The sequence below is a fragment of the Zasmidium cellare genome (genome assembly GCF_010093935.1).
Source record: "Zasmidium cellare ATCC 36951 unplaced genomic scaffold M409scaffold_35, whole genome shotgun sequence".
NCBI classification, from domain to species: domain Eukaryota; kingdom Fungi; phylum Ascomycota; class Dothideomycetes; order Mycosphaerellales; family Mycosphaerellaceae; genus Zasmidium; species Zasmidium cellare.
This window is the reverse complement of record NW_022986979.1, coordinates 54073-78972: the sequence shown is the minus strand read 5'-3', so window position 1 is coordinate 78972 and position 24900 is coordinate 54073. Positions and strand designations below refer to the sequence as shown.

The 24900-nt window shown below is 53.4% G+C and overlaps 13 protein-coding genes across 13 annotated transcripts; 9 read left to right on the top strand and 4 right to left on the bottom strand.

Annotated features, from left to right (window-relative positions):
* Positions 1-51: 51 nt before the first annotated feature.
* Positions 52-3114, top strand: M409DRAFT_27054 (uncharacterized protein; the record flags this gene model as incomplete). The annotated part of the gene is made up of 2 exons (XM_033808400.1): positions 52-87; positions 2728-3114. The coding sequence occupies 2 exons, from the start codon at positions 52-54 to the stop codon at positions 3112-3114; spliced, it is 423 nt and encodes a 140-aa protein (XP_033663318.1).
* Positions 3115-3744: 630 nt separating this feature from the next.
* M409DRAFT_58200 (uncharacterized protein) lies at positions 3745-4878 on the top strand (the record flags this gene model as incomplete). Its single annotated transcript, XM_033813845.1, has 1 exon — positions 3745-4878. The coding sequence occupies one exon, from the start codon at positions 3745-3747 to the stop codon at positions 4876-4878; it is 1134 nt and encodes a 377-aa protein (XP_033663317.1).
* A 675-nt stretch (positions 4879-5553) lies between these two features.
* On the top strand, positions 5554-6499 carry M409DRAFT_58199 (uncharacterized protein; the record flags this gene model as incomplete). Its single annotated transcript, XM_033813844.1, has 3 exons — positions 5554-6081; positions 6141-6188; positions 6248-6499. 3 exons carry the CDS (start codon positions 5554-5556, stop codon positions 6497-6499), a joined length of 828 nt encoding a protein of 275 aa, XP_033663316.1.
* A 138-nt stretch (positions 6500-6637) lies between these two features.
* On the bottom strand, positions 6638-7861 carry M409DRAFT_69051 (uncharacterized protein; the record flags this gene model as incomplete). The annotated part of the gene is made up of 3 exons (XM_033818104.1): positions 6638-6762; positions 6822-7079; positions 7210-7861. 3 exons carry the CDS (start codon positions 7859-7861, stop codon positions 6638-6640), a joined length of 1035 nt encoding a protein of 344 aa, XP_033663315.1.
* A 709-nt stretch (positions 7862-8570) lies between these two features.
* On the bottom strand, positions 8571-9979 carry M409DRAFT_37401 (uncharacterized protein; the record flags this gene model as incomplete). Its single annotated transcript, XM_033810724.1, has 2 exons — positions 8571-9218; positions 9269-9979. 2 exons carry the CDS (start codon positions 9977-9979, stop codon positions 8571-8573), a joined length of 1359 nt encoding a protein of 452 aa, XP_033663314.1.
* A 1480-nt stretch (positions 9980-11459) lies between these two features.
* M409DRAFT_27049 (uncharacterized protein) lies at positions 11460-12592 on the top strand (the record flags this gene model as incomplete). The annotated part of the gene is made up of 3 exons (XM_033808399.1): positions 11460-11635; positions 11687-12364; positions 12430-12592. The coding sequence occupies 3 exons, from the start codon at positions 11460-11462 to the stop codon at positions 12590-12592; spliced, it is 1017 nt and encodes a 338-aa protein (XP_033663313.1).
* A 235-nt stretch (positions 12593-12827) lies between these two features.
* On the bottom strand, positions 12828-14426 carry M409DRAFT_27048 (uncharacterized protein; the record flags this gene model as incomplete). Its single annotated transcript, XM_033808398.1, has 1 exon — positions 12828-14426. The coding sequence occupies one exon, from the start codon at positions 14424-14426 to the stop codon at positions 12828-12830; it is 1599 nt and encodes a 532-aa protein (XP_033663312.1).
* Positions 14427-15495: 1069 nt separating this feature from the next.
* On the top strand, positions 15496-16287 carry M409DRAFT_58195 (uncharacterized protein; the record flags this gene model as incomplete). The annotated part of the gene is made up of 1 exon (XM_033813843.1): positions 15496-16287. The coding sequence occupies one exon, from the start codon at positions 15496-15498 to the stop codon at positions 16285-16287; it is 792 nt and encodes a 263-aa protein (XP_033663311.1).
* Positions 16288-17004: 717 nt separating this feature from the next.
* M409DRAFT_27046 (uncharacterized protein) lies at positions 17005-18107 on the top strand (the record flags this gene model as incomplete). Its single annotated transcript, XM_033808397.1, has 4 exons — positions 17005-17044; positions 17249-17508; positions 17576-17681; positions 17746-18107. The coding sequence occupies 4 exons, from the start codon at positions 17005-17007 to the stop codon at positions 18105-18107; spliced, it is 768 nt and encodes a 255-aa protein (XP_033663310.1).
* Positions 18108-18896: 789 nt separating this feature from the next.
* M409DRAFT_27045 (uncharacterized protein) lies at positions 18897-20312 on the top strand (the record flags this gene model as incomplete). Its single annotated transcript, XM_033808396.1, has 3 exons — positions 18897-19139; positions 19201-19716; positions 19773-20312. 3 exons carry the CDS (start codon positions 18897-18899, stop codon positions 20310-20312), a joined length of 1299 nt encoding a protein of 432 aa, XP_033663309.1.
* Positions 20313-21033: 721 nt separating this feature from the next.
* On the top strand, positions 21034-22347 carry M409DRAFT_27044 (uncharacterized protein; the record flags this gene model as incomplete). Its single annotated transcript, XM_033808395.1, has 7 exons — positions 21034-21078; positions 21128-21180; positions 21237-21322; positions 21377-21408; positions 21464-22045; positions 22093-22259; positions 22317-22347. The coding sequence occupies 7 exons, from the start codon at positions 21034-21036 to the stop codon at positions 22345-22347; spliced, it is 996 nt and encodes a 331-aa protein (XP_033663308.1).
* Positions 22348-22778: 431 nt separating this feature from the next.
* On the top strand, positions 22779-23867 carry M409DRAFT_69043 (uncharacterized protein; the record flags this gene model as incomplete). Its single annotated transcript, XM_033818103.1, has 2 exons — positions 22779-23169; positions 23218-23867. 2 exons carry the CDS (start codon positions 22779-22781, stop codon positions 23865-23867), a joined length of 1041 nt encoding a protein of 346 aa, XP_033663307.1.
* A 79-nt stretch (positions 23868-23946) lies between these two features.
* Positions 23947-24642, bottom strand: M409DRAFT_69042 (uncharacterized protein; the record flags this gene model as incomplete). Its single annotated transcript, XM_033818102.1, has 1 exon — positions 23947-24642. The coding sequence occupies one exon, from the start codon at positions 24640-24642 to the stop codon at positions 23947-23949; it is 696 nt and encodes a 231-aa protein (XP_033663306.1).
* Between the last annotated feature and the right edge of the window lie 258 nt (positions 24643-24900).

Genomic DNA, 24900 nt, shown 5'->3' with positions numbered 1-24900 from the left:
CTGCAACAGCCACCTCCCAGCACATCGGTCCCAGCATTGTTGATTGTCACCATGTCCATCGGTGAACAAAGTCTCGCCTCCTCCCTTGTATGATGCCAACAAAGCTGCTCCTTGCGTTACATCCACATGCGCCCACGGCTCAACCTCTTTCGGGCGTTCCTGCGATCGACGAATGCAAGGAATGCTGAGGAATTCGAACGCCTGCTTCCTTCCCGACCCTATCTTTCCTAGACGAGATGGTCTTGGATCTTGCCGAAATCGTTCTTTCCAGCTGTTACTCGCTTGTTTTAGGCGGCAAGCAGCATCGGTGGTGTATGATGCTGTCTTTTTGCTGAAGAGTCTTTGCCGAAAAGATCAAATGGTGCGTCGTTGGTGGCGAAGAGATTGTCACTGCTGCTGCTGCTGCTCGAAGTGCGAACAGATCTTGGACAGCGAGCTGTACCTCAACACTCTACGACAGAGCAGCTTTCACAAGTCGGCTATGTTCATCTTGCTGGTCCTTCTGCGTGTTATCCTAGTCTTGCGGGCTGGCGGCCATTGGAGGCCGCGTCGAGTTTGTATGCAAGCGATCGAAAAGATGCACGGGCAGGGGCCCTCGCTGTTCATTATTACAGACGACCGCTTATGGCACGGAGTGCGTTGATCGAAGAGCCGCCGCTTCGCAGGTTGTACTCGACGCTCCCCTGTGTCATCGTAAATGCCTCGAGACTCTCGCCGCTGCCTCTTGCCTTGCTCTTGACCAACTCCTCTTACGGCCAGTGTGGCCTTTCTGTGTGTGGCGGAGCTCTGCAACAACAAGCTAGCCTGAGCTTCACCTTGGCCTGCCCTTCTCTTTCAGTCACTGCAAATGTCTGATACGTTACTGCCGCGCAGGTCGATAGTAATTTCCAGCCTCCGGTGAGTGCTGCGCTGTCGTCGTCCGGCGGAGTGCTTCGTGGAAGAAAATTGTTGGCATGCACTACGCTGTAGTTGCTTCGGAGTCACTCGAGGGAGTGTTCAGCATCAGATATGCGACGAACGGGGCGGCGGATTACTCGCTTGCCGTGAACGGTTCTCGATCCTTGGGTGACGGAGTTGTTTGCGACCATGGTCATGGTGTGTCTTGTGTGCGGAAGTGCCTGGTCTCAAGACCTCAACGCCAATGTCGAACTCAGGAGCGTCACCTGTGTGGGTTGCGCTGGCTTCTGACTTCCGCCGGCCGCAAAGGAGGATTGCCCACGACGGGACTCCACAAGTGACGGCAACGTAGCAGTGGTCGCTCGCTCATATCACTATGTTCAGAATTTCCAACACGTAGGCCAAATGCAGCTGTGCGCCGGCTCTTCATCACCAGCCAGGACGACCCTTCGAAGCGGCAACGAGCGCCTGCTGTGCGTAACAACCTTGAATCGTTCAAGATAGTGTCTGCGTGATGGCCAATGTTCGCTTGAAGAAGAAGTGTCAATCAGTGCAAGTTTCTGTCACTCGCGTGTCTCAATGCTACGGACTGCGAGATGAGAGGCCTGTTGTACAGGAATGTGGAACTTGACTAAGAGGAATGCGCGAAGCACAAAGTCGTTCGCAAGAGTGGCACCATCGCTTCGTCCATTGACGGCTACCTCGAGACCTTTTGACTCCATTAGTGTCTTTAGCTGTCTCTATCTCAAGTCGGCCTGCTCAGCGTGTTCTCAGGGCACCGGTACCCCTATTATCGAAGCGCCATCCAATACAATCCCATCAGACTGCCCATCAAGCCAGCAGCTTTCCCTGATCTCAGCCTGCAGCAAAGGCCTAAAGAAGAGATACATGAGCTGGAAGTTGTCTCGTTCATCCACAGCAGATCCTATGAAAGAGTCAGAAGACACATTGCTAGCCATCCCGAGAGGATCCCCTGATCTGGGAGCTGAGGTTTCACGGTGGTGGAGTCCTTGTTGAAGTTGTAGGCCCTGTAAGATGCCTGATCCACCACCCACTATCTGGCAGCTCTCACTTGCCCAACGAACGTACCTTGCGTACTACTACATTGGTGTCATGAAATCGCATGGTCGCGATGGCTTCTCCGACCTCCACGCTTGCTATATCCCTTCACAATGCTAGCGCAGCCTGGTCGAGGGACAAAATAATACTATGAGCCCGAGGGACACCCAGCCTTCGTACTCGATTATCAGCATCAAGTTAAGAGCAAAACAATGAGAATAGCCTAATTGCTTAGTTTTAGTGCCTTCTCTATATGTTTGCTGCAACACAGCTGCCTGCTTTAGCAAACGATCTAAGGGCTATAACTTCGCTCTGGCTGCACAGCTGTATGCCTGTTTACTGGATATGCTTCTACTACTATCTGTATTTTCAGCCTCTTACAGCCCAGTGCATCCAAGATGCGTAGGCAACGCGCTGGCGCACTGACTCCTCAAGGCGTGTTTCAACTTCCACAAAAGGCTTAGACTGTGCTTCTTTTCTGCTTGCCGTCGGCGGGAAGACTTCTTCGCTACTTGTGTTTGCGCTCTTCGATCTTCCAACCAACACGACTTGCAATCCCCTCACACACGGTCAACAACCTCGAGGATCTCAGCGCGCAGTCAACACTACCCAGCGAACGCAATACACACTCCGACTACGCAACTCAGCTGATCGCCATCCTCACCGCTGTGCACCCGATTAACTTATATCGAGATAGCAAGTTTCCTATACCCACTCAACCCAGTAAGTGGCTCTGTCCTTGGAGCTCGCATCCAACTAACCCTGGCGTAGAATTATACACCAACGATGGAGGAAACCACTTACGACACCTTCACCACGCCTGTTGTCGCTCCCAACATCACTCAACTTCCCCAGGAGCACCTTGCCTACGTCCGAGCTCAAGGCTACAACGAGGCAGTTCACGAGCCTCTCGAGCGGTACGCCTCAGAAGACATCGACAACGGCTACAGCACCTGGATTGCCATCCGTCGCACGGACAGCGATGAGTCGGAGGAGAGTGAGGAGGGAGATCTTCCCGAAGAGGAGCAAGAGGACGGCGTCCACTGGGAAGCCTACGCCGACTTCCTCCACCTTCTAGAAGACCAAGCCGCGGAGGCAAGTCCTCTCGATGGTACTGCAGTTCCCCTGACAGAAGGCGAGCGCGTAGATTCCAAGTAATACGCTGGAAGGCGGAAGCGGATTGGTAGCGCGAAGACGATTTTGGAAGTGGAAATGCTCGGCAACATCGCCTGAGCGCGAAGGGTGTATTGATAGATCAGATCGTCCTGTACTATACAATCACAACCGTCAGAGTTAACATCTATCAGCATGCCAGCACCAAACTCTCGGGCTTGAAATTCTAATTAAAACACTAGCCACTTCTTTGTCTTTGGCTGGTCAACCCCACGGTGAAAGACTGACTCCTCGGGAAGTGTTTCGTTTGCTTGAAGGAGTATAGGGTCGGCTTCATTTTGAATGACGGCATCCCGAGCGCAGCACAGACCCAACTTCTCTTTGACTACTTCGACTCGAGGTCGCTACTCTTTCTTCTCTCCAACACACACGCAAAGTCGAGAAACCCATCCGTCGCAGTCAACCACATTCGACGACTCGGACAGCGCAGCCTCGACTTCGATCCCTACTTCTCATCAGAAGTATTTTTAATTCGCGCTTCAAGTGTTAGACTACACTCAGCTCAAAGCACATCCTCTCGTCCCTCGCACACCACGTTTGTATGCCCCTTCCTACACCTCGGCGAAGCTAACATCAGCGCAGCAAAAGCACATTGCAATCACCCACACCTGCAAGATGGAGGCCACCTACGACATCTTCTACACTCCAGTTGTCGCTCAAGGCATCGCCTTCCCCGACGAGTATTTGGCGCAGTTGACTGCCGCTGGGTACAGCTCCATCACCCATGAACCCCTGCAGCGATATGCCTCTGAAGACTTCGCGAATGGGTACACCGCGTGGTGGGCTTTCAGGCGCGACGGTGATGATGAGATGGAGGATGCCGAGTCTGTCGACGCGAATGGTGCTGGCCTCGACGGCGCGCTCGACTTTCCAGAGATCGACGATCCACGCGGCGGCAGCCTCGACCACCAGGAGCTGCCAACATTCACGTACTCGGCAACACCGCTTCCAAATCTGCCCAGCGAGCCTCACATCTTTGAAACCGAGCAAGAGGCGAGCGACACGTTGTTCAGCACCACCAGTGCGATGCAGCTGCCAGATGGCCTCCAGGATGACATCGAAGTACTGGCGGAGAAGAAAGCGCAGGCCGTGAAGCTCCTTTACAAGGCAATCTGCAGCATGCCTGTGAGGACCGGCCCCGTCGAGTTGAGCCAGCAGCAGACCGTCCAAGACGTGCGTGCTGACAGGGTCAATGAGCTGGTCAACTACCTCGCTCAATATCGCACCGACATCACGCACCTGAAGCTCTCCTCACTTGCCGACCTCCTTTTCCGAGCCATCATCAAGCTTCACAACGAGGGCTACACCGTCAATATGCCAGCCAAGTACCGCAGCTCAGACAAGCACCTCACCGCTGTCGAGCGCTTGGAAGCTTTGATGCAGTACCTCTCCGACATGAAAAGCCTGGTCCTGAAGTGTCTCCAAGAAGGAGTGGACGGGATCGGTGAGGTCGTCGCCTTTCCTAAGATGCTCTTCGAGCAACTTCTCAGCGGCGAAGTGGTGGACTCTGGCGACGAAGAGCGAGTCGAGGAAGTTCAGGGCCTCGATCAGGAGGAGAGCGCTGTTGGTGAAGCAGCAGATCCAGGCGCTCCACCAAGCCTTACCATGTCTGCAACCCCGGCCTCCGCATCCGGCTTTGCTCCTGCTACTTCCCAGGCCACGCAGCAGAGCACTCCACGAACCACGAACCCACGGAGCAGAGGACCTCGTCGTCGCCTGAGACCGAAGATGGCGTCCAACTTCTTGTAGGTTGGGTTGGGATGAGGGAAGCAGGAAAAGAGGGCTAAGGGTGGGGCGATTGATAGTGGTATTGTGGCATTGGATTCGGCGTTCCCTTGAGAGCGCAGACTGGTCATTGTAATAACCCATTGATTGCAACGTATTGACTTCCCGAACTTCGCCAATGAACTTTTGCAGACATTTTGGTTACTCTCTGTGTCCTTCCCTCTCGCACTAGTATATGAAATTTGACATGGAGCCTACTCTTTGTTGGCGTACGAGCGAAGACGGTATACTCAATGTTTTTGTTTGCTGGTTTGCCTTGTACCACTTGTATTCCAAATCTTTTACGAAGGACGGCATGAAGTCACACAAAAGGAAGACACGTCTCGAATCATGGTCAATATTGGTATGCTATGCAGTAGCTACAACTACAACGCAACTTGCAAGTGCGATCTCCATCCCCTATCACATGCTAATTGAGAGCTCATTGGCTAGCGATCCCGCAACTTCCCGAATGGGAGGAGCTTCGACAGTGAAGAAATTCAAAAGCCACATTCTTCGAAACTTGATCTTTGATGGCGCATTGAAGAACAGCACCCTCCGACAAGACATTTGAGGAATACAGAGTATAAAGTACTACACCAACATCCATCAGCGAGCAGTCGACCAAGATACCCACCGCAACACATCAGCAACGCCACTATGCTCGCCCTACCCATCCTCCTCTCGGCGCTCTTCGCGACCACCGCCCTCGCCAGAGAGCTCACCCGCTGCGACACCCCCTCGCCACCCACCGACACCAATCTCCAACACCTCCACAACTCCTACCTCGCCACCAACACCACCGACAGCCAATATCCCCTCACGATCAAAACCCACATCCACCTAATCACAACGACCGCGACCAAAAACGACTACCCACCCTCCCTGCTCACCGCCCAAATGGCCGTCCTAAACGAAAAGTACGCCCCCTCTCACATCGTCTTCACCACAGAATCCATCGACCACACCGTCAACGACGACTGGGCGACCTGCGAGCACGGACCCTGCGAGATGGTGTACAAGCAAGCTCTGCGCAAGGGCGGGTACGCGGATTTGAATTTGTATTTTCTGAGTGATTTGGCGAATGGGTCGCTGTATGGGACGACGTATCTGCCGGGGGATGCGGGGAATGAGACGTTGAGGGTGCTGGATGGGAGTGTGGTTGTCGCGGGGAGTATGCTGGGGGGTGTAAGTTGGAATGCTGGATGTTGGGTGTGGTTGGAGTGATTGCTGACGATCTTGTACAGGACGAGGAGTACAATCTTGGCTATACAGCCGTGCACGAAGTCGGGCATGTAAGTACCCCTTTTCCATGGCACTGCCCATTCTGCCCTATGCTCACATGTCCCTGCAGTGGTTCGGCCTCCTACACACATTCGGTGATGGCTCCTGCGACGGGCCCGGCGACTACATCCCAGACACGCCTCAACAGCAAACGGCAACATCAGGTTGCCCAGAGATGTCCGACTCATGCCCGGATCTGCCTGGACTCGACCCGATTCATAATTTCATGGACTACAGCTCTGATGCGTGTATGATCGAGTTCACGAAATTCCAGGCGATCAGGATGCGGGTGTTGTATGAGATGTTGCGTCTTGGGAGGTGATGAAGCGACGACGACAGCAAACGGGGTTTTGTAGTGTTGAACGAATAGCATTCGTAGTGTTCCTTGGTATCAACGTAAACCTTGAAAGCGTCAAGTCATAACATTTCCGCAACCACCGTTTTATGCAGAGATTGAACTTTACTCTCCCGATGCAAGCTTATACTTGCCAACAGCGTTCCTCAAAATGCTGCCAAAGTAGATGCTGTTGTCCTCGGGTCGGTATTGCGCAGAGATGTCGACATAAGGAGGAAGGTCGGCCAAGACTGTTAACATGTCAGCACTCACATCACCAGAAACCACCACAGCATCTGTGAAGACTCACCACCACCACCACGAATGAACTCTGCAAAAGTATCCGGGAACGGAATATACGAAAACTTCAACGTTCTGCTGTTCAACAGCGAGATGACATTCGCGTCGAAGAAAGTTCCTGGGACATTTCCAGCTCGGGTCGGGTTGGCAGTGACACCCCCAAGGCCGCCAAGTTGGTTGGTGTGGTAGACTTCGACCTTGTGGGTCTTAATGTTGATACGGCCGGTGCCGTCACCTTCGAAGAGGGAGAAGTAGACCCAGTCGCCGACTTAAGCGCGGGTGACGGCGGGGCCTTGGAGCGGTACTGGGAGGGGTACTTCGACAATGGATTTATCTTGGGGGTTGAAGATCTGCAAAATTGAGATCAGTAGACTGTGATAACTTTTCGAGATGATCACTATTCACCAAGATCTTGTTGCCAACAAGCTCAGGGATGTAGACCTTCTTATCAGTGGCCACGTAAACACCAAGAGGCAGAGCCAGTGGCGTTGGGACGTGATAAGTGGTGAAGGTGTGATCCTTGAAGGAGAAGAACTCAAAAGTGTTACCAGTCGTCTGCGTCAAATAGAGGCCATTATCCGCCGTGTACAAATCGTTAAAAGGGAACAAGTTGCCAGTGGGATCAACCGGGCCGAACAACTTGATTTCCTTGGTCGTCTCATTGATCTGGACAAGCTGGTTTCGAACACCGTTGGTAGCATACAGATAGCCATCAGCGCCTGGACGAATGGCGCAAGAGAAAGCAGTCCGATCAAGAATCTGCTGTGCTGGGCCTGGGATCGGACCAAGCGTGACGTTCGAGATGGGCGTAGAGAAAGGAATCGGGTAGTCGGTCACGACACCAGTCCTAGGATCGAGACGACCAATTCTGTTGACGAGAATGTCTTCAAACCAAATCGCCTTATCGTGTCCTTCAGCAAGATCACAGATTCCGGAGAGAGGTGTCGGGATTGGGTAGAAGCTAAACTGTCCCCGAGCCGCCTGGCGCTCCTCGATGGGAGAGGCAAGGACACTGGCAGTGAGCAGCGAGATGGCGATGACAGACCGCATCTTAGCAGGTGAGGTGTGTGAAGTCCTTGGCGGAGAGGGAAGAGTACTGTATGGAGTAGAAAGTGGGGAATGAGCAGCAAATATCTTTCTTACCTGCAGTGGCCAAAACAAACCTGACCCGGACGACATGGGATCATGCCGCCATCGCATCACAGCTTTGGGCGGAGAACCTTCGCAGCCACAGCCTCTTGCGTGAGTTTGCGAGTCCTCGCAGCGAGCCTGAAATTGGTAATGGCATAGGCCAGTGAGAATGGCGCAAGCTCTTGGATCTGTCAACTTCTCCACAATCAACAGGTACATCTCCACGAAGGGATCTTCGGGGAACGACGATTCTAGTCTGGTTCACGCCACGAGCATACTTGACTGGTTGCCCCAAGGCCCGAGGTCGTGGAGAAGCTTAAAGCTTGGGTTTCTTATGCAGCTTGGATGACGCTTGAGAGGACGCCACAGAACAAGATGGCTGAAGATGTTGTCATGATCGATCGTGTGGGAGGCAGGACATCGAGATGGGAGGTGACGTTGCCCGGCAAAGACCAATTCAGTTCAAGCCTGCTCGGGGTGTGCCGACGGGAAGGAGCCGTTGATCGACAAGGACGTTTGTGGTATAGCCGTTGGAATGCTTGCATGCCAGTGAACGCAAGTAATGAGGTGGTCAAGTCTTGTTATATATTCTACTTCTATCAGTTGAACAAGTACCAAGCTACTGGACTTACAACTTCGGGATTCGAACTCTGAGGAACTGGCTGGGCCAAGCAACATCAAGATCGAGCTGTGCTGCCACTCTCAGTACCCACTCCGGCTCTCTCATAAACTGGCGTGCAACGAGAACGACATCAGCCATTGGCTCTTTGCCATTGCCAGGCTCAGTCATCTTCTTCACAGCTTCCGCCTCCTCTTTGATTGTAGCTTCTTCTACAATGTCTCTGGCCTGCTCGGCTTCGGTGATCAATCCCACGGCGCCAATGAGAAGGTTGTTCCCTTCGGACCTGACTGCCTTCCGGATTTGGGCTGCCAGCTTCGTTTGATAGTCTTTTGCGTCGGTACCAAATGGGTTCAGCTGCTGGTCTGGATGATTGCCCCCAGAGGAGCAATCGAGGAGGTCGATACCAAGATCAGGAAGGCTTTTGGCAAGTCGAATCGTGTCATCAATGGTCCAGCTTCCCAGCTTCTTCCCTACGTCAGTGTTCTCTAGCCACTCTGTCGTGCTGAGTCTGAGGAATAGCGGCATTGTGTCGGGAATGTTGGCCCTAACAGATTTGATCACTTCGACCAGGAATCTCGTCCTGTTCTCGTAAGATCCGCCATACTGGTCGGTTCGTTTGTTGGTCACTGGGGATAAGAATTGGTTGATGAGGTACTGGCTGATGTTAGTGCGTCTACAAGGCATTCTGATGAAATGGTACTTACACCATGAGCACCGTGAATTTCCAGAACGTCAACGCCAGCCCTGACTGCTCGAGCAGCTGCCTTGCCCCAATCTTGGACAAGCTCATGGATGTCGGAGATGGAGAGTTCCCTCGGCGCCCAGTAGCCACCCTTTGGGTCATCAATACTCTTCCCATCCCATACCTCAGAATCGCCACCTGAAGGTCCAACAACATTCTCCGGCCAGCCGCCGACATCTTTCGTGGCTCTCACATTCCGGAGACCCTGCTTCATGGCGATGAATGGGGCAACACAGCTGGCCTTCCTTCCAGCATGGGCGAGCTGTAGACCGCAAAGACCACCTTGGCCATGGATGAAGTCGGCAACGGCCTTTACACCGTCAATCTGAGCGTCGCTCCACAGGCCCGGGCAGTTGGCGCTGATGCGGCCGTTGGGTTGCACTCCAGTAGCTTCAATAAAGACGAGTGCCGCGCCTTTGAGGGCATAGTGGCCGAGAGTAACAGTATGATATGGTGTCAAGGCACCTTCCAGTGGCCCAGAGTCGGCAGCGCTGTACTGGCACATGGGAGCAACAACGATTCGATTGCGAAGTGTCTTGCTGCGAATCTTGAGTGGCTTAAAGAGAGTCGGAGTATCGGCGTTCAGTTCAATGGCAGATCCAGGCGAATTGGCATGCTGAGGCGAAAAGAATGGCAGGCCTTCAACAGGGGCATTGTAGATTGGGTTAGCCATCGTTCTTCGGGTGGCTGTGTTGTCGTTTAGTTAAAGATGGGTGCTCAATTGATCTGACTGCGACGTCTCTCCCGATTTATAGACTTTCTTACAATGTCAATGGTGCATGCAGGCTGTCTGGATTTTGTATTATTCGTGGTGAGACGCGACAGAAGTTGATTTGTGAGCAGGATTGCGTTTGCAGGTCGGCTTGGAGGGCCGTCCCGGCTGGTAGCCTCGGCACTAAATCCGGTCAACGAGATAGCCAGGTCTCCATTTGCCACCAGAACCAATGTATCTTTGCGAACAGTATACGACTCGGCCATTTGCTCGCTCTTTCGGAAACTTCGAACTGAACGTGCCTTGTCGATCCCGGAGGTAGGTATCAACGGCATGCCGAGCGGAATAGCCAAGTCATGAACTGTCGAAGATGCTCCCAAAACAGCAGTTAGTGCGATTCGCCAGATCTTCCTTCCAGAACTGATAAATCAACTTGTGATTCGTTTGGATGATTTGAGGATCAGTCAGCCGTATCGAGACCCTGGCAGCTGATTCTCGTGGTGATCTGTTTGATTGCTCTCTCGATTTCAACATGGCAAATCTAGGATTTGGATCTTGAGACAAGACTGGCTTTTCGTAGATACAACAGATGATCGTTCGTGTTCGTTCTTTCGCGTCGAGTTCGACTCTTAAGTCCGTGCACGGAATGTCCAGTATGTTGGAGTCTTTGAGTGGCCATGTAGATTCAAGCAAGCGCCCTTTGTGGGATCCATCCTGGCCTCGTGGACACTACGACCACATCTGCTGCTGAGCATGTTCTCAAGTAAGTCGATCATATATCTCTGCTGGATGCAAATCAAGTTGACGTTCATTTGACTATGCGCTGTCTTGTTTTCTCGCGGCGAGAAGCCGTGTGAGCGATGGCTCTATGAGGCCTCGACACCCTATGTGAGTTCCCTTGTGAAGTAATCATACCGATATCGATGAGAACCTGATGCCGATGACGGCTTCTGCGGCGTTTTCATCAGGTAGTGAAGTTGATGCAAAGTCGAAGAAGTACACGAAAACAACGCGTGAAGTGAGAGCGAGGACACCCCGCCCCCGTCGCCGTTGCCAAGACCCGGCGTTTCGAAGCCTCCGAATGCAACGTCGGCGGTCAGAACGACCTCTTCCCCTTTTACCACCTCATCAACCTCATCTCATCTTCTCCCTCGACGTAAGTTACAGTCTGTACTCGGCGCCGAAAAGAATCCCATTGCAACAGTAAGCTATTGCGGTCTGCTATTCTTGACTCTCGACGACATGTCACTCCAGACAAGAGACCACCGACAGCAACAGTGTCATCAAAATCTTACTCCTTTGAAAGTGCGGTATATGGAGATGATGGAGTATATAGCAAGTCCAAGATCTGCTGTCTTTCCGTCCTCACAACTCAACAGCCCCAAGTCCTTTCCTTAACTTCAAATCTGTCCATCTGAACACTCTCGTCATGTCCGCCACAATGACCACAACTCGCCTCTCCCCCTCCTGCCAACAAATCATCTCCTCAGACATCTCCTCACTCCAAAACGGCAGCATCACAATCCGCTCTTGCATGGACGACCCCGACCTCGCCCCAACAATCACGAACCACCGCTGCAACAGCGTCGTCCTCACACCCTCAGGTCTCTACACCGAGTAAGCCTCACCAATCACTATTCTTAACACCAACCCTGATTATGTGATTAGCATGGCCATAACAGTCGCCTCCCACATCTGGCACCACCACCGCGGCGCCAACGCCCCCCTCCCAGGCCTAAACGTCCACAACCTCGAAGTCCACAAACCGCTCATCGTCAAAGACCCCACCCAAATGTCCACTCTCTGGCTCGAAATGACCACCACCCTCTCCCTCCCACCCAACACCCACGAAGACATAACCTCCACAACCCTCCACTGCGTCTTCCACAGCATCTCCCCCTCCGGCACAAAACTCCAGCAGAACGGCCACTGCAACGTCAGCTTCGAGTGGTACTACGGCTGGCTCTCCGAATGGAGCCTCCAATACAACCACGTAACGTCCCGAATCGCAGCCCTCCGCTCAAACCCCCACAGCCAAACCGTCAACCGCGCCAAGGCCTACAAACTCTTCGAGTCCTTCGTGCAATACAGCGGCAAATACCAAAACATGTCCTCGTGCGCCTTCGACGCCGCGACGCTCGAGGCGACGTCGACGCTGGAGTTCCTCGCGCAGCCGGAGAGTGATTTCTGCGGACCATATTACCACGACGGGAGTTGTCATGTTTCCGGGTTTGTGTGTAATGCCGTCGAGCAGAATAAGGAGAGTAATGCGTTCATCTCGAATGGGGTTACGGCGATGAAGTTGAGTCCGTTGTTTGATCCTTCGAAGGAGGGGACGGAGATTAGGTATGCTCTCCCTTTCCCAGTCAAAACTGCCACAAAACCTCGGGCTAACATGGATGATCATCTAGCAACTACGTCCAAATGTCCCCCCTCCCCAATGACAAAACGGTCCTGCAAGGCGACGTGTACGTTCTGCAAGACGGACAGATCGTGGGCATGTGGGAAGGCGTTCGGTTCAAGAAGATTCCTCGTCGGGTGCTGAATGTGTTTTTGCCGCCGCCGAAGAAGTAAACGCAGTCGAACGGCTGGCTCAGTCAGTCGCGGAGGAACGAGGTTTGGTTTCGTGGGAGGCGTGGCTGGAGTTGTTGGGAATGTTGCGGGAATGGAATAACTTTGGAAGAGAGAGGTATTAGTATCGTGTCGTAGATCAAATTCATTCTTCTACCTGGCGTTGGGATGTTATCGTCAAATCTTCACACACAAAAAAATCATCATGCGGGCCTCAGACTGCTGGGCCAAGATGATATCACAACTTCGTCCTCCCCTCCTCACTATGCCCCCTCCTCATCGCCATGCCCTCCCGTCCCGCACTAACGATCCTCGCCGCCCCTCTCACAGCACTACTGATAGCCTGCTCAACACTCGGTCCCGCCGCCGCCGCAACCTCACCGCTTCCTGCCCCACCACCAGGCGTCCCACTCCGACTCTGCTGCCTCTGCAATTGCACAGATGTCAGCCAGTGCACCTGCCGACTCAACCCGGCCACCTGCGCGCCCATGTACGTAATCTCCTCCCTCGTGCGCATGTTCTCGTTGAGGATCTGCATCGAGTGGCGGCCGTCGAGTTCTTGTAGAGCAGAGTTGACGCGGGACATTTCTTCCCGAAGCGCTTCGTGCATGGAGAGGAGGTGGTGAAGTGGGGAGGCGTAGGGTCCTGTTGTATTGGGTGGTGGGGGGAAGGGGGAGGCGAGGTCGAAGTCGAGGCTGAAAGGTTCTGGTAGGTCAGATGGCCGGGGGCCGGGTGGATCGGGGATGGCGCTTTGAGGGATTGAGGAGTTTGAAAGACGATCGGTTGTGCTTGTCCTTGAGCGGCTTTGGCGAGTAGGAGGGGATTGGTCGGCTGGGAGGAGCTGGGCTTCGGCGAACTCGTCTGAGGGCGTGATTACGATATTACCATCGGGTTGCACACCACCGTGTCCCTCTAGTAGTGGAATCGAACTCGGGTCTGCACTCGTAGAGTCGGGGTCGTCTTGGTGTGGAAAGAGAATGGACTGCATGGTTGTGAAGCCTTTCTCCAGTACATCCAATTTCCGAGCCATGTCCTTCTGAGCAGACTCTTGCTCATCCAGCCTCTCGGTTTGTGCGGCCAGTACAGGTGCGAGCTTGGCAAATGTGCAGCTGCGTGCGTGAATCTGAACCTCTTTCCGTTTCGTACGAACACTGCATCCAATCGCAGCCCCTGGGCATGGTATGCTGATGGAAGAGCAGAGATCGAGGTTGTGTTCGGCAAGGTCACGGTAGTAGACCTTGTTCTTGCAGGCTTCGCAGGTGATTTTTCGATCAGGACATCGACTCCGCCAGTGTGTCTCCAGATGACACTTTTGCATTTCTTCGTGACAGGCCAGGCAGCTGACACCGAAATGGAGACATCCTTGGGTAGAGTCTTTGCGTCGCACGGGTAGCTCGCACCCTTCCGCAACGCACTCAATCAGAGCATACCCGCAGTAGATGGAAAGATGGTCTTGCACTTCACCGCGCTTGACCTGAGCTTTGCAACCATCGTCACTCTTGGGGCACTTGACAATGAGATCGTCCAGAATGTTAGTCAAGATCTTGCTCGTCGCTGACCGTGGGCCGAGTTTGGCTGGTGTGCGGCAAGATGGGCAGTCTCCCCTCGGCCCAAGCGGATTATATGCAGTTGAAGTCGTCCACGTCTGGCGTATACAATCGCGGCAGAAGCAATGATCGCATTCGGTCAGAACAACAGGGTCCACGAAAGGGCATCGACAAATGGGACACATGAGATTATCATCGTAAGGCGTGACATAGTCCAGCAACCGCAGATCAGCAGGTGGATTGAGGTTCTGGGAGCGAGCTTTGCACTGCAGGAAGTTCTTCTCCTCCATCGTTCGGCGTTTCTCGAGTCTCTCCATGCCGCGCAGCGTCACCTGGCCGGGATGACTTGAGGAAGGAGCCCTATTCGATGACTGACTTCGGTGAAGCGATGGTCCTCGAGCGTCTGAAAGCCGAAGATGAGCTTGTTCCAGAGCATCGCCGGTCGAGTTACCCCTCCTGTGGTTTTGTGACTGGGTTGTATGGGAGCCCGAGTGGCGATTCGAACGAAAGAAGTTAGACGGCGACCGCGACATGTCGAACGGCGACTGATGAGAAAGCTGATTGAGTAAATGTTGGATGGCCCCTTGCGGAGAGAGCCGGGCGTGTTTTGGAAATGGTTGTGAGGTATATCGAGGCCTTTATCTCCACTCGTCCTCTGAGACCAAGAGTGCTAATGTGATCAGTATGCCATGCGCAGGAGTGCAGACGCTCGTGTTTCAGAGTCGTGATGACGGGAAATGGTTCGGGAGCACGAGTGGTCGGTATTGTTTGGTCCTCACGCCCCTGTTCTGAAGGCTGCTCCGGCCCTGCTACATGCGCGTGGAGCCGTATACGAAGGGTCAAGATGCAGTCCGAAGATCCCGGTCGAGATTCCGGAGTCCAGGAAATCGAGTCCAGACTCCAGACGTGTTGGAGGGGCCGGGGTGGTTGGTGTTGCACGAGATGGATGCTGCTCGTGCAGGGTGTCGTCGGCTATTCCTGAGCGACCCGCCCGCTACGCTATTACGCTATTCCAGAACTAGAGTTAACAGGGTCCTCCGCATCACGTGCTATTGATCTGATCGCCGTTCGTGCCTGAGGCTGGCATCTGACGGAGCTCCTCTAACAGTCAACACACCTCTCTCGTCTTCATCTTCACTTGCTTTGCTTTGCGCGTACCAATCCAGTCCCAATACCCGAAACCCGATCAGACCGACCGACTGACAGCCTGTGCAACGAGCGAAGGCGACACCCTGCACACCTTGGACGTGGGATCGGGCGTCTTAGATTGCGCGGCTGCAGGCAGCACAACGATAAAGTCTCCCATCTACCTTCTACACGCTCTCGGCATTGTGTCACGGATAGCCACCGCCTACCACCATGTCGACCTCACCCCGTCAGCTTTTGCTCCTTGCGGACCACCTCAAATTGTCACTGCTCGAGCGCCAGCGCGCCATCTCACTTAACCTCGAACCCAATAAGCAAGATAGCCACATCTCACGATCCTTGTCAAACCTTCACGAGGGCATCGAGCAGCTAGAAGCACAGCAGGCGGATCTTGGAGAGGCAGAAGATGACAATTCAGACCTTGCGAAACTACGGAAACAGTACCAAGAGCTATACTCGCAATTTCACGGCGCAGCACCTACATCACCAGATGTCCAGACACCCAATGATCCTACCCTGGCCGACGACTTCGCAGCGGCACAATCACGACCAGCCAGGCAACAAGCTGCACGGAATAAGAGCGTGCGGTTTAGAGACAACCCCGACGATAATGACCCCGAAGCACAAGCGAACCGTGCGGCATTATTCGCAGAACAGGAGCGATACAGAGACGAGCCGGGAGCACCAGATCAGACGAATCTGGACAATCAGCAAATACACACCTACCATAAGCAAGTGCTGCGGGATCAGGATGAACAGCTCGATACTTTGAGTCAGAGCATAGGCAGACAACGCATGCTGGGCATACAAATGGGCAGTGAGTTGGATGAACAGAATGAGCTGCTAGATGACGTGGAGCACGGCGTGGACAGGCACTCCAACACCTTGACAGGAGCGCAGAAGAGGCTGGGCCATATTGCGAGAAAGAGCCGGGAGAACTGGAATTGGATCACCATCACGATCCTGATCATTGTCTTGGTGTTGCTGATAATCATTCTCAAATGAGGGTAAAGAAACGACGCAAACGAGAGAATACGGGAGAGTTTACTACGACACTGTACGAATGCGAGCGAGAGCGAGAGCGGAGACGACGGTATGATCATGATTGATACCATAATGAACAGCCTTCACACAGAAGCTTTATTGGTATTCAAAGCAGGATAAATTGAAGGCACCGCGGCTCTCGAGTAGAAGCCCTGAAGCAGATGCGGGACCGGTTCGGATGCTGATCGCTCCTTACTCACGATATGGGATGTTGCATAACATATGTTTGTACCTGCATTGAATACCCGGACAACACTTATATGCTTATAGGCAGCCACCTTGTCCGAGAGCAGATCGTCCAGCCACATTCATCTCAGTAGATGTAAATCGGTGCATATCGGTGTTGTCTCCTTCCTCGTCATCGCTTTCATGGCCTTGGGCGGCCCTACGGCCATTCGTCCGTATCTCGACCTTCAGATCTGTCTACTGGCCGCTTCTAGTACACCATCCATCACATTTCAAAGCCACCTACACCACTTGCCTTGCTGAGATAGAGCTGTGCCTGGTTACGTAACATGACATGGTTTCGTTCTCGCTTCCACCTGCACTTGCCACCCTTCTACAAAAGGCATCCCTCGAACAGCTTAGCACTCTACACATACCAGCACATCAAAGTGCCCTCCCTATTGAACAAGCTCCAGACTACCTCGACCCGGAAAAGAGCCCCTAACAACGACCATGCATCTCGGACTCGACAAGAAAGTTGTCCTCGTAACAGGTGCGTAGCGTTTGCCCTATGAAGATATTGCGGATATGGCCTCTGCCTTGCCTCTCCCCTTCCAAGGTTGTCCACATGAGCCTACCGTGCCCTAGAAACAGATAGTGGATAGACACCTCACCCCACACCAACCTTCAAGAACCTACACTGTAACATCACGAATATACGAATGCCTCCCCAGTACTGACAGACGTCGACCCACAGGAGGCACCAAGGGCATCGGGCGCTCCATCGTGAAGACGTTCCTCAAAGAAGGCGCCACGGTGCACTTCTGCTCGCGCACGAGCGCGGATGTCAAGGCGGCCAACGAGCGCTACGCGGCTGAAATCCCCGATGCGAAGGCGATTGGGAATATCGTCGATGTGACGAATGGGAAGCGCCTGAGGGCTTGGGTGGAGGATTGCGCCAAGGAGAGTTCGAGGATTGATGTCGTGGTGGCGAATGTTAGTAGTTTGTCGCATGAAGTGAGTTTGAACGAAGAGATTGCGTGATGAATCGGGAGATGGGTGCTGATTGTATGGTGTTGGGTAGAACACGACCGAGAGCTGGCAGACGGCGTTCCAGACGGATATGATGGGCACGTACGAGATGATCGAGGCGGCGTTGCCGTATCTCGAGAAGACGAAGGGGAATATCGGTAAGCCTCTCTCTCAATCCCACAACATCAACCTGCCCTGCTAACACATCTTCTTCCCTTACAGTAACAATCTCCTCCGTCTCCGGCCGCGACGTAGACTTCATGGCGCCCTCGCCCTACGGCGCCCTCAAAGCCTCCCTAATCCACTACACCTCGCAACTAGCACACGTCCTCGCGCCCAAAAACATTCGGGCCAACACCGTCTCCCCAGGCAACATCTACATCGAAGATGGCGTCTGGGGCGATGTCGAGCGCGGGATGCCGGAGTTGTTCAAAAGCCAGATGAGCAAGAATCCTATGGGCAGGATGGGCAAGCCCGAGGAGGTGGCGGATGTGGTGGTTTTTGTGGCGAGTGAGAGGGCCGGGTTTGTGACGGGGAGTAATGTTGTTGTGGATGGGGCGGTTTGTAATGGGGTGCAGTTTTGATGGAAGGGTATAGGGGGTGAGCTGAGTTAGTGGTTGGGCTTGTTAGACTGGATAGCAGCATTTGTAGGGGAATGTTATGAAGGTCGGTAGAATACTCTGGGAGGTTTTTACTCTATGTCTTCCTACAATTTGTTGCAAATGACCCGCGGAAACGGTGTCGAAGATGTCTCCCATACCAGGCCCGTGGTATATAAGAACGGCCAGTTGACCAACGCATATCAACCGAATATATACATCCTATCATGGGATGAAGCTGTAAAAAGTGTTACCCAATCGTCAAGTTCAGACTTCAGACTTCAGACTGTCAATCGACGTGCAAGGCAAAATTTTCTACTTATTACCGTCATTGTCGAAACAACCATTCCCGACAACATAGTCAACATCGAATCTCAAACCAAGCTCGGCAACCCACCAAGCCAGCAACAAACGCACCCCGGTCCCGAAAGCAAAGCAAGAATCCACACTTCGCACCGGCAGAGGAAGCTCCCCAGCAGCAGCAGCTCTCGACAAGGAAAGCCCGCCTATAACTCCTCGCCACGTCATATCAGAAATGCCCTCCCTTGTGCAAACAGCGCCCGTCGGTTGGCGCACTCGGCATTTTTTTTGGCGCCGGTAAAGAAACTGGCTTTGACTGCTGGTGAGAGTGTGTTGCTACGTGCTTCCTTGTTCCTGAGCAGACCACTCCCTCGGGATCGCGATATCTCACCACTGCTGTCTGTCCAATCGTGACGGAATCCATTCTGTCGGGAGCCATCCCAAGGCCAATAGACATATATCTAAACGACCACAATGAGCGACTCATCGAGACTTACTGAACTCGCAAAGCAAATCGCAGATAACACGAAGATTGTAGACGAATACACACGAGCAAACGGCATTTCATTGGGCTTCTCCGTCGATTCTACCGCGGCGTTTCCCAGCGATGCGCCAGCGGAAGTGTTGGAGGCGAGGAGGATTGTCAAGGAGGCGACGCAGGAATTGAATGATTTGGTGACGGGCCCGGCGGAGCATTTGCGGTGGTTGGCTTGTCGGGTGAGTTGTTTCTCTTTCTCGAAATCACAGAAAGGAGCGAGTTTTGGTTGACGTTCGTTAGTACCACGATCTCTCAAGTCTGCGATGGATCTACCACTTCAACCTCTTCTCGCACGTCCCCTTGGACCAAGCGATCACATTCGAGGAATTGGCCAGCAATGCAGGGGTTGATGCAGTCCAAGCGAAACGCATTCTCCGCCACGCAATGACAAACAACATCTTCCACGAACCCTCAGCCGGCAAAGTCGCACACACGGCGGACTCGGCACTCCTCGTCCGTGAACGCGGTGTGCGAGACTGGGTAGGCTACACGACGGAGGAGAGCTTTCGAAATGCTGGCAAGTTGGTGGAGGCCACAGAGAAATGGGGATCTTCAAATCGATTCGATCAATCAGCGTATCAAGTAGCGTGGGATACTGACCTGCCAATGTTCGAGCATTTGGGGAAGTTTCCTGAGCGAGCAGAGAGGTTCGCGAATACAATGACCGATATGACGAGTACGGACGGGTATAATATTCGACATCTTGTGAATGGTTTCGCGTGGGAGTCGCTTCCTGAAGGGAGTACGGTTGTCGATGTAAGTTGTGGATGGAAGAAGGTTGCTCTTCGGTCTGCGTGCTGACTTGTTACCAGCTGGGCGGATCTGTAGGGCACGCGTGTGTCGCTATCGCGGAGAAGGCGCGAAGCCTGCAATTCGTCGTACAGGATCGTCCGGAGATTGTTTCGCAGGGCGAGAAGCAGCTGGAGGAAATCTCTGACGAACAGATTCGAAATCGGATCAAATTCCAGGCTCATGACTTTTTCACGGACCAGCCGGTCCACGGCGCAGCTGTATACTTGATGAGATTCATCCTACACGACCACCCGGACTCAGAGGCGGTCGACATCCTGCGAAAGCTCGTACCGGCTTTGAAGAATGGAAGCCGGATAGTCATCATGGACGGCGTGATGCCCGAAGCGAACGTCCTCCCCAAGAGCGAAGAACGAACCATGCGAATCATGGACTTGGAGATGATGACGACCTTCAACGCCAAGGAGCGCGAGAGGGCTGACTGGGAGCATCTTTACTCCGTGGCTGACATGAGGCTGAAGCTGAAGAGCGTTGAGAGGCCAGTGGGGAGCGCGCAGTCCGTGATGGAGGTCGTTTTCGAGGACGAGAAAGCTGCGTTGTGAGTTCTGTTGCGAGACGAACCCCTTCAAAGTTTTGGTTGCTGGAATTGCAAGTAGCGGTCAAGGCCAACCGTTGCGCACGCGAGCTGGTCGATAATTTACCATACCTTTGGGTCAAGGCAGTATCGGTTTTCGTCTACCTCGTGTCGCCCTGAGCTCGAAGTCGCTGCCTCATTCTTCTCCTGTTTGGGCTTCTCCTGACGGCAGTCGAACGATTGAGTGTTTCCAATGCCTGGGCTCGTCCTTCAACCTGTGGACCATCACATCACAGCCAAAACGTTTGCATGTGAAAGATCCCACTCGACGACCACACCAGGAATCCCACGCCTTCAGGCTTCGCAAGTGCCGGGTTTAACAGGCTAGGAGCGCCGGCCCGGGTGATCAGATGCTCTAGCGCCAGCGGTCCGAGCGGGCATTTGCCTGCACAAGGAAGGAGTGGAGTCACTGGTCGTCGGTCTAGCGGGGATCACCCGACCAGCTGCCGACGCTGCATTAGAGCCCAATCCTCGAGACCACCTCTTGACAACCACGTCAACCTGCGTATACCGGTCTTCCTGCAGGTCACCGTCGGAAGAATTGAGAAGATCGTCCCTTGGGGTCTGCACCGTTGAATTGTTCCATCTTCCCTGTTTTCCCTCTTCCCCTCTTCGAAATTTTCCAACCGGGATGCTTCTTTGCCGCATGAACTCTCCGTCACCTGACTTATTGTGAATTTGCGGCGACGATGGCCGATTCTTTGCACGGAGACGACTCCCAGTTCGATCCAGTGGTATGTCGGCGGAGTCCCAATTCTAGCCAGCGCTGATTGCAGTTTCCAGGAAGCCCAATCCGTGGGTGATTCTTCCGACTCTGCGTACACGGACGATGACTAGTAAGCCTTTGGCGTGCGCAGAGTCGCTTGCATTGCTGAGAGAAGCGAATATCCAGTCGAAGCTATGCGACGTCCTTGTCATCCAGTGTGTCAGATTTCAAATGGGTAAACGGTCGGCGGTTCCACAGCTACAGAGAGGGATGTGAGTGTCGTGTTGTTATTGCCACGGGGAGCTTGTTGTTGACGATGATAAAAGCGTATCAATTCCCCAATGACGAGAAAGAACAGGTGCGTAGGTGTGGACGGCCCTTGTGTCGGAGTTGCTCAAGTGCTGCCATTGTAGGACCGCTTGGACTTGTTCCATGCCCTTTTCACAGAATGCCTTCATGGAAAGCTCTTCCTGGCTCCAGTGCTCAATCCACGGCGAATCTTGGACATCGGCACTGGCACCGGCATCTGGGCTATGGAAGTTGGCGACAAGTTCGAACATGCACAAGTCGTTGCGAACGACTTGTCGCCTATCCAGCCGCAATGGGTGCCTCCAAACCTGCAATTCGAAGTCGATGATGTTGAAAGTCAATGGCCTCCTCGTCCGTCATTCGATTTGATCCATTCGAGATACATGGCGGGCTCGATCCGGGATTGGCCAGGACTCATTGCTCAGTGCTATGAGCAGACAACTCCTGGTGGATGGGCAGAATTCCATGATTTAGATCTGCACAACGTGTCTCCTGACAGCTCGATGCCTACTGACAACAAAACCCTCGCGATGTACAATCACGTGATCGAAGGCTGCGAGAAGATGGGTCGAACGTGCTGTCCAGGTCCTCACCTGAAAGGTTGGCTGGAAGACGCTGGCTTCGTAAACGTGAAGGAAGAAATCTTTAAGCTGCCCGTGGGTCCCTGGCCCAAGGATCCCCATCTGGTAAGCATATTTCAGTACGTCTGAGCGGCCATACTGACAGCTCGTAGAAAAAGATTGGCGGGCTCAATCTCATGCAATTTCTCGATGGATTGGAGGCGTTCAGTCTTGGGATGTTCGTGCAGGTTTTGGGCTGGACTGTTGACCAGGTACATCTGTTTCTTATGGAGGTGCGCCGGGATGCAATGAAGAAATCCGTCCATATGCATCATTGGTTGTGAGTTCGCTTGATACATCGCCGGTCAACGCAACATGTCGCTGATTCTTCGCTCAGCTACGTGGTATATGGGCAGAAGCCTGAGTAACCTGGAGGGCTACTGGGATGTGTCGATTCGCGAGCTTGACCTGCATTGCGAGGGCTTACGTGGACAGTGCCACTGTTTGTATAATGCCTAATTGAGCGCGTTCAAGAAGACCGCAACCAACCAGAAGCTCGTTAGGGCGTGGCGTCCAGACCATCCGTATATCAGCTGCGAGCGGGGAGCTTTCCAGCTTTCCAGGTGGGTCCAATGAGACGTCGGATGAGGACCGAAGGAAGCAAGAACGGGAGGCTGGGTGCATGTGTTCCAACAAGGGCGCTCGCGTGAGCAGCGACTAGGCGAATTTGAGGGGAATGACCGCAATCCGGACTTGATAAAAAGGGTTGACCACCTCGTCAGATTTGCACCTGCTTATCTTGCACGAAACTTCCAGACACCATCCCGAACGCAACGTGTGCTACTCTTCTCGAGCGATCATGGCGTCGAGTGCGGGTACGGTGTTCTGGTCCGATGATAAATACGAGATTCGACCTGCGAAAAGCACAAATGAGTTTCGTGATGTTTGGTGGGGCTTCATGCAGGTCTTGGGGTGGAATCGCGGATATTACGACCTCGATACCTACATGAATCCATCACTTGGCAGCGGTATGATCTTGCTCATCGAAAAGGCAACTGGGAAGTGCGCTGGCCACGTCTCCGCTATCATCAATCCAAACTCGACAGGCTGGGTATCGATGTTCATTATTAATGAAAAGCATCAAGGCAAAGGTCTGGGCAGAGAGCTTTTCAAGGCTGCACAAGCCGACTTCAAGCGCAGTGGTACCAAGATTATCGGATTGGATGGTGTGACCGTGCAGAGGCAGACTTGTAAGAGCATGCACGCCAGGGTTGTTTGATCGACTGACACGGCCACAGATGAGAGAAGAGACTTTGTTGTGTCACCACTGGGCGAGGTCCAGATCATGATGCGGCCTCTGCTGGCGAAGAAGCCAGTGCAGGCCTCGCACGTTGACGGCCACATCGTAGACATTCGACAAGTACCCCAAACGCTGCTTGTGCAGCATGAGCTGAAGTACACCGGATTTGAAAGACCGGCACTCTGGAGCGATGAGCACATCTTCAATCGAAAAGACGTGGATGGTGTGGCTATTGCAAGCAAGGAAAGCCCACGAACTGTCGATGACCTTCGAGCTTGGGCGGTGATCCGGCGTTGCTCTGGAGGCATAAGACTTGGGCCAGTGTATGCGTCAGACTCGGCGGCTGCAAAAGCAGTGATTGCGGCAGCTATGGAACGATCAACTCCCAAGGCGATCCAAGCTGTGCCGTTGCCGAAGGAGACGATGAATGAGTGGTCTCCTGACAAGATTGCGAACGAGGCAACGCTGGTCACCGAGGTCTGGGGTGGCAATCCAGAGGCGATCAAAATCTTCAAAGAGCTGGGTTGGGAGGAAGCTCCTGTCTCATACTATCGTATGTGGGTTGATAGTAAAGCCACACCGGAACAGAGCGAAGGCGGTGCTGCCCAGGATGGTGTGTACGCGATCTTCGACGCGGCTGTTGGGTGAGCGGCCGGAACAGTAGTTCTCTGGGAAAAGCCAAGAAAACAAGGGATTCAGGCTGTCTTCGAGAAGGTCAGAACAGGTCTCACTCCGATCCTTCACTGGTGAAGCTTTGAGATGGTTCCTCTTGCAGATCTTCAATCCATGTCTCGAACTCCATTTCTCCAGCTGTCACTGATCTGATGGGTGTGGTTTGCTTTTGTGCCTTCTGTGCCAGAGCCTTGTTGCTCTGCTGTTGAGCCGATACCCAAGGCTGAGGGTGGCCAGTTGGAGCCTCGCCATTACGTCTCAGTTCGATGGCTACGGTAAAGGTACAGCCGGAAGGCAGTGGCTGTAGTGCGGTGCTGCAGTTCGTGAGTCTGCTCATGGTTGCTCTGAACTGCTCTTCCATATCGACAGAAGGCAGTATAGGAAGTTTAGACCCATTTGCGTCCACTCGCTCCAGGGGCACGTCCAGCTCTGTTGCAGGTACAGCCGGAAAGCGTGCGAGATCGAACACGAAGCGCTCCAAGGGCTTGTTCTGCTTGCTGTACATAACGACTGCCACTCTCTCCACCGCGCCTTTCAATAGCTCAGCTTCAACAGCACTGGCAGCATCATTGATCCACTCGCAGACTTTGGGATGGCGATTCTGACGGACGGCGAAATTGTACTTCCTGGCCGATAGAAAGGAGGTCTGCGGGTAGATGTTTCTTTCGTACAGAATCGTGTGTATGGCGACAGTGAGGAAGTCCGTGAAGGCCGTGACGAACGAGCGGAACGTCGGCTGGTCATGAGCCATGATTCGCACTGTGTTGTCACATTTGATGGGATTTGATGAGGGTCAAGTCGAAAGTGAAGGTGAAGGTGTTTTGTTGACAGCCCACCTTCGTGATGACGTAATACGCGTTTCGCGACTGCCTTTTGACGGTTGCCAAGAGATTAGCACCACTTCACGTGCAGATCTTCAGATCTTTCTCGTTGTCTGAAACAATCGACGCACCAATTCCTCCGACCTTGCGGGCCCGTTTCTTGCACCCCATCTCTACTTTCAGCACAG